Source organism: Athene cunicularia (assembly GCF_003259725.1).
Source record: "Athene cunicularia isolate RWA chromosome 6 unlocalized genomic scaffold, athCun1 chr6_part1, whole genome shotgun sequence".
NCBI lineage: Eukaryota > Metazoa > Chordata > Aves > Strigiformes > Strigidae > Athene > Athene cunicularia.
This window is the reverse complement of record NW_020799105.1, coordinates 13,363,004-13,370,503: the sequence shown is the minus strand read 5'-3', so window position 1 is coordinate 13,370,503 and position 7,500 is coordinate 13,363,004. Positions and strand designations below refer to the sequence as shown.

The 7,500-nt window shown below is 42.2% G+C and overlaps 1 protein-coding gene across 1 annotated transcript; it reads right to left on the bottom strand.

The window, feature by feature from the left end:
- Positions 1-321: 321 nt before the first annotated feature.
- Positions 322-6,313, bottom strand: LOC113481475 (glutathione S-transferase omega-1-like). The gene is made up of 4 exons (XM_026851138.1): positions 5,831-6,313; positions 4,493-4,594; positions 2,239-2,345; positions 322-857 (listed from the first exon to the last, which is right to left on the bottom strand). Exons 1-4 carry the CDS (start codon positions 6,131-6,133, stop codon positions 704-706), a joined length of 666 nt encoding a protein of 221 aa, XP_026706939.1. The 5' UTR covers positions 6,134-6,313; the 3' UTR covers positions 322-703.
- Between the last annotated feature and the right edge of the window lie 1,187 nt (positions 6,314-7,500).

Sequence of the window (7,500 nt, the reverse complement as noted above, 5' to 3'; positions counted from 1 at the left end):
ACCTAGAGTAAACACAACCCTACTTTTCAGAAGGACAGAGAAGGATTATAACCACAGACTCCCCTAGCACATCTATCCCAAATGGGAAGCCATTATTAGACGGTCCCTGCAAACGTGCCTTCAGCAGGGATAAGTGGGCAGGGTTACAAGTTCAGTGGTTTGGCAGAGGTGCTGTCTCAGAGGATGACAGTTTGTACTAGGTAACCACATCTTAACTGTGGAGACTACACTATCTGTTTTAGCCTTTACAGTGCCGCACCCCTCTCTGCACAACCAGTCCAGTGACTAACAGCTGCCTGGAAAGTGGAAGGAAAAACTGTGTTTAAAGGCAATTCTGTTTACTTTTTATTTATTTTCAAGATACCAGTATTACAACTTTTAAGTAACAGGGTCAGTTCAGGGACTGCCCACCAGCAATGCCTGCAAAGATGCCAGAGATAGGAGAACATCATCACCTCTGAGTAAAACCAACATTTTCCTTCATGCAATATACATGGCCAGCAATGACTTTCCATCTCCTGTCTGAAGCCAGCACATCCTCCTCCTTCACAGGAAGGAGAGGAGTTCACAGATTTCTCAGCACAGATTTACTCCCATCATGAAATGCAATCAAAGAAGAGCCCACACCAAATTACACCAGGTCCCCACAGCTCACACTGAAAAGAAGCACCGACACTTCAGCAAGCATATGTCTACTGGCACTTCAGAGCCCGTAATCGCATGCCTCAGGGCTGTTCTTCAAATAGAGCTGGAGGTAATCTTTGAATGTCTGTGGGTCAGTCATTGTAGCCTTGACAGCAGGGTCCTCCTTCATGGCCTCCATCCAGCGTTGGAGCTTTGGGGTGTGACTCAGAGCGCTACAGGAAAAGGAAACAGACCAAGTAACGCAAATGGGAAACTTGGAGGGCATCAAGGAAGCAAAACAACTTGAGCAGTTCTATTTTATGGCTTGTTTTGCTTTCTCCCTCCTAGTATAATGCTCAGCTCAGAGCAGGTGACAGAAACACGTATCAGACCACAGAAGACAGACTAGCATTTGCAAAGTGAGAGTTCTTACAGAGCTTGTGCATTCTGCAGAGCTGAGCAAAAACACAAACGAGCACTTATTGTGCAAGATATTGGCTTATGTCACCCCCGCTGCAAAAGACACATTTCTCATCATCTGCTGAGTTGAGGGCAGAGGCTTGCACACCACTGCCTCCCTCTGGAATTGCTTTGTCAGTGGTGGTTTTTGAAGCAAGTGCTGTGTGCAGCGTTTGAGTTCTCCTCCACAACCCGCAAACTCCTCTCCTCTCTCTTGCACACAAAGATAGGCGTGCAGTTTGTACTGCCCTGCAACCCAGCAGCTCAAAATGCAGATGCAGTCTATTGAAGACTGAGTCCACAAACCCACTCAAGACACATTTGAAAAAAAAAAACCCCACCATGTGGCAAACCAAAAGCTTAACAGTATAAATAGCTGTTTTCATTCCCTACTGGCAGACTGACCCAAGTACTCTGCATTACAATTTCCAACTCCCGAGTTTAGTTAATGCATAACTTCTCCAGGTAATAACTCCTACCCCTTATCCAGAAAGCATCTTTTCTTAATCTATTATAATACAATGGCTCAGATCCTCAGTCATTCAAACACTTTAACATCTCTAGACCTAAGCTCCTATATTGCTTGTAACATTTCCCTTTTCAATCAAGGACCACACAGGAGAGAAATTAGGTTAGCAACCCACCTGCAGAGCCCTCATTTTACAGTGCCCGAGTTTCAATGCTAAGGATTCCCTGTGTCTGCCTTATTCTTCAAGAATGGTTCAGGCACCAGGACCAATAATGGTTCAACTCACACTCCTTTGTCAACTTGGGATTTCCAAAAAGGAGCAGAAGACTGCATATCAAGTCTGAGGCTTTGGACCAAGAAATTTGAACCTAGGCCTCCATGCTTCCATCCCCTTCAAATAAAGACCATTTTCATCTATAATGTTAGGGATGGAGAGAAAGTCCTGTGTTTTGACCACTTCTTCCAGACCTGTCAAAATCATTTGGTAGGAAAACAGACCTGATGAAAAAAAGCTTGTTTAAAGAAGACCCTGAAAAACTTATCTCTCTTTTGAGAAGATGCTTCCCCCAAACTGTAACACAATACACTTTCTTCAGCAGCTCCCAAAGAGTGCCTGCAGAGCGTAAGCAAAGAATGTTTATACTGAGACACTTCTGTACACACGAGAAGCTAGGCAAGGTACTCACTCCTTCAGCTGGAATGGTTCCAGACGTTCAAACCATGGCCAGATCATGTAGTCAAGCATGGAGATTGAGTCTCCACCATAAAACACAGTGTCGCGTTTGGACAGAATCTGAGAGAGGTGAGAGATGGCAATTATTCTCAGAAGGAAAAATTACCACAACAGAACACTACAGTAACAAAAAGCCCACTTCATAGTGGACTGCAGGCATACTGAAGGGATCAGACAGGAAATAATGGAGATATAGCTTATTTCTCCTGTGCACACAATATCTGAGGAGTCAGAGCTACTCAGTAAAGCAGCTGTAGTATCAAGCTTAAGTATTTCATACACTCAGTCCAGCAGTTCTCCAGAGGTTCAAAAACTGTCACAAAATATTAATCACTAGTGAGCTGCAGCTTGTGCACAAGCAAAAAGGAATTTAGCTCTCAGAATCTGTTGGTTTGTGATTTCTTACTTGTCAAAAAGCATTAATGGCACAGACTAATCACACATAACAATGCACATGCATTTCTTGAGCAATAAATTCAGCTAAATTTAACATCCAGATAAACCAGAGCACCGTTTTAGAATGAACTCTTTTCCCATGGCACTTGAGGCAAAGTGATGTCGGGAAAGCATTTAACACATTGTGTGTAGAACAGGATTTGATTCCAGGTGCAAAGGGAACGGGAAGCAAGTGTAACATCCACACACACCAGGAAGAGATTCCCTACAGTTCAGCACAGAAGGCAGGGCCACAAAGAATGCAGCAAGTTTTCCAGTTACATTTATGTTTCATCAGACACATTTCAAGTGCAGTGGTCATCCAAGTTGAACATGATTAAGAAACCTCCAGAGCTTGGTCTCTTCTTTCATAAGACTAGTCCCTCTCTTTTCAGGCACATCAACATTTTTAAGGCAGAACTTGAGACCTCACAATGTCTTTTTGGACACACAACACTATACTCCTATGGCATTTACTCCCTGTTCCCTAACCCCCATGATCTAGTAGAAATTTTAAGGCAGCCTTCAGGAAGCATCAAGCAGTTTGAATTACCAGGTGTCTGGCAGAACACAACCCAACATTGCACGGTTGCAGAGACGGGAAGGCAGCTCCCTCTGCTGGGTAGCAGCAAACTCAATACACAAGTGTTTCAAAACACTTCCTGAATTGCTCTTGCGATAGGCTGAGTGAGGTTTACATGGCTTTGTTCCTTCCTCTCATCCTCAGCTGACCTTCAGCTGCTGCTGTAAAATCCTTCAGGGTATCGTAAAATAGAGACACCGAATGAGCAGCAAGAATTTCACAGCATTAATAAAGCAGGAAGAAGGTTAATTCTTCCTTATTGTTTAACAGATCTGTATTTCTGTGAAACACACATGGCTTCACCCAAGATTTCATTTGTCATCTGCACTAATCCAGCATCAGCCTGATCAGCCAGACAAGACTACTCTGAAAACACTTTTACTTTGGCAACTCAGGGGGGTGGGTAAGTGGGATGCACAGGACTGTTAGAATTAGGAAAGTACTAGAGAGCTATTAGTAGCTTTGAACCTGAAGAGAAACACGCTGGAGGAATGCTTCTTTATTGAGCCAGACAAGCATTAGTCGTGGCTGCTATGATAAAGGCAAGTCTGACAGCTGTTCAGACTAGCCAAGAACAATACTGATGCTAAATCAGGATTGTGAATTTCCCAATGCAGCATCAAAGCCACCTGGCACTTCCCATAGCTCTGCTGAAGGTGCATCACAACATGTGTAGGAGAACACAGCCCAGGGCTGGATTTCTGCAAGGGACAGATTACATTCTGCTTCCCACCACCCCCCCAAAGATAAACTCTTGAACAAAAAATATTTTATTTCATCACCAGTGTATCTGCACTGATTTCAGCAGAGCTACAGCACAATTGCACTTTCCAGCAGCTTGGACTCCTCAGCCCTGCTCTTAGAATATGCTGCAAGGGCTCCTTACATTTAAAGCACTACAAAGATATTTAAGACAACAGCAGTCAGCTGGAACTTAAAAAAAAAAACCCACTCCATAAGTCCACATAGCCTTCATCATACAGATGAAGTTTAGGTTAGCTACTTGAAATTTGCTCTAGTGGTGCTGCTAGTGTGCATCCTAGGCTGGGGGGAGCAAATTGAAAGATTGTTCCTTGCTGTAACTACCAACTGAAGGAGAAGAGTTCGAGCTCCAAAGGCCAAGGCATGAAAGAAAAAAGGGATCACATAATGACTGGCAACCTGCACATTATGACTCAATAACTCCTACCTCTTCGAGTTTGCCAAACTTTTCAGCAATCTCTGCTTTCAGCGCCGTGGCATCCTGTCCATCTTTGACGGCCACAAAATACTTGAAAACTATGGGTGTTATCTATACAAAGGAAAGGATAAAGTTTTTAATGTTCCTTTTACAATAATACAAGTGACTCAGAGCTTAAGATGTTAAGATACTAAAGTTAAATAAAATGCATTAACAAAAATCTTTTATTCTTCAGAAAAGGTAAGCAAAGGCTTAAAGGAAGAACAAATGCAAATACTAATGAATTTTAGTTTTGTAATAAGAGAACAATGAAAAGAGGAGTACATTTCCCATTTGTACACACGAAAAAAGTAGCAAGGTGCAGAGTGGTACTCTTTTCCCAGTTACATATTTCTGAAATCCAAAGGCACTTTAATTATCATCATTTAAGGTACTTTATGAAAGAGACATGCAGTCTAGGATAAGCAGGCTTCTACAAACCTGTGCATTTTCTAATTTGGTAATTGCCAGAGAAATGAGCATATAGTACCAGGAAGATGCCCGTTGGCCAAGCTATATTGTTAAAAGCTCACAGACAAACATTTTTCTAAGATCTTGTTATTCATACAACCAACATTCAGTGCATGTTTTGTTTCTTGCAACATGCTTCCCTGTAACCCTTTTCCTAGCATGCCTATTCAGAAAGGTCAGTTTTAAATATATCCTCACTTCTATCCCCCTTCTTTGTTCACATCTCTTTGCAACTTCCATTACTTCCTCATATCCAAGCTCACTTCTTTCACTTCCTAGACCATTCAAAGCACATGCTTGTACAGAGAGGTTACTTCCAGTCAGCCACAAAGCCCAACTCCAACCACTACTGAGAGCCAAAACCAGTTTCCTTATACAGGTTCCACATCTACAGCCACCTGCCACCTCTTGTCCATGGTTGTAGGCTCTCAGTCAGGCACTCTTCACGTTCCGCATTCATACAGTACTTCCTACAGAAAGACTCAGATCAAAATACAGCAAGCGTCACTGCATAGGTTTCAAGCATTCAGCTGGTTTAGTCTACTAACCTTTGCTCTTTTGTAGGATGCTCAAAATCCTGTCTCAGCATATACACTTTCACTAGCTCGGCTGTCTTCCTGCATCCATCCCTGAGCATAAATGCTGGGAGCAATTCAGACACACAGTGGTTTGTATGTGCTCGCAGCACGAGACCCCAAATAACTCCTCTGGTAAGTTAAATGCTTTTCCCAGACACAAGACCTGCTTTAAAGGATGAAAGCAGCATTGGCAAGAGAGCTGCAGTTTTTGGTGATATGGTAAAGCAAGAAACACAATCACACCCTGAGTGCTCAGTACCTTTGAGAAATGTTCCAAGAGCATCTTCTGAAAGGCTCGCTCATATGGGTCCGAAGGCATCAACTTCTTCCCCGGAAATGCTTCATCCAAATACTCGCAAGTGATTGGGGACTCATAGATCAGTTGGCCCTTGCTGGTCTCCAGAACAGGAACCATCCCAAAGGGGTTCTTCTCAAAGAACCAGTCAGGTTTATTCTTCAGATTGATGTTGATTATTTCATGGCTAAAAGAGCAAAAGAAACAAGACCCAAACAGGCTCAGTTCTGCTCCAGTCCATTCTATATCATGATGAAATGCAGTCATTGCACCTCAAGAGCTACAGTACTTGAGAGGCTGAATCCTTGTTCCCCTGCTCTCCCTCTGTCTTCCCTGAAGTCCTCTACAGGATTAACCATTTGTCACTACTGCCGTGGGCACTACCCTTTGATGGAGAAAATCAGCACTGACTTACAATGAGCTGTTAAACTAATAAAAGACAGATCAACAGTTTACTGTCATGCTAAAAACAAAGGTCAAGCTCAGAATGCAGTACTCTTTCACATGGAGGTTCTAAGAAAGAAGCACTTGATTGCAAATAAACTACAACCCAATTAAGAAATGCAGTTGAACTTTAATCTGACTTTACACCAAAGACCAAATCAGAACACCATCCTACCTACTCATAGTCCTTACCTATGGCCTCACATTGAACAGGTGTTTAGAGTAAAGGCAAATAGATATGGACTAAAAATACCCCATGGGAAATATGTCTGCTATATTCAAACCCATAAGTTATATGCTGTGTTATCTGTGTGACCCCAGAAAATTCCTAGCAAGCCCAAGGGTCTGCTAAACACAACTGAACTTTCAGAACAACAGAAAGGTTGCCAGAGACAACTACCACATTTAGGTAGCCATAAAACCCCTCCAAAATCACTAGACTAAACCAACCCTCCAGCTCCAAAATCAGTCCAGAAACTCTAAATAAAGGCAGAATTAAACTGACTTGGAAGTTTTAAGACACCTGTTCTTTTAAAAAAAGACCCCAGAAAAAATAAAACAAACCCAGCTCTTATCTTGCTGTCAGGAGAACTGAGTGGTAAGCGTTCACTATGTTAACATGAACTCCCAGCCCTGTGCTGGTTAACAAAACTATTGACTTGGTGGGAATCAGAAAAAGGTGGAAAAACATATTACTTCGAAGCTGTAAACGGGGAGAAGCATTAGTCCCCATTAAAAACCACTGAAATGACATGGCCATCTTGAAAAAGAAACACAAGTACTGGATGCCATTAACTTACTATAACACAGGAATAAGAAGTTATAGGAACGTAGTGCACAGCCCCTTTTTAAAAGGTCACTCACTCGCTATTGTGTTTTCCTAAACAGTAATGTCACAGAAACTCTGAATATTCATGTATCCCAGAACTTCACGGCAGTTTACATCAAAATCAAACAACAGCATACGTTAAGGCTCTACTCACATTTACCCAGGACAAGCTCAAATGCTATTATTGCAAACATTCAGGATGACACGTGAGAAAAAAAAAATCTTGGGGTTTTTCCCTACGGATTTACTCTGAGCCTTTACAGAATTGATTTCATACACAGCCTATTAATTTCCCACTTCAGCAAAACACCCTTCCCCCCCGGAAAAAAAAAAAAAAAAAAAAAAAAAAAAAAAAAAAAAA

Excerpts from the sequence above, each read along its gene's own strand:
- LOC113481475 (XM_026851138.1), bottom strand. The coding sequence starts at position 6,133 with ATGACTGCATTTCATCATGATATAGAATGGACTGGAGCAGAACTGAGC. Across the intron at positions 2,346-4,492 it reads AGTTTGGCAAACTCGAAGAG|ATTCTGTCCAAACGCGACAC; the intron begins GTAGGAGTTATT and ends CACCTCTCTCAG. Across the intron at positions 858-2,238 it reads GAACCATTCCAGCTGAAGGA|CGCTCTGAGTCACACCCCAA; the intron begins GTGAGTACCTTG and ends CTTTTCCTGTAG.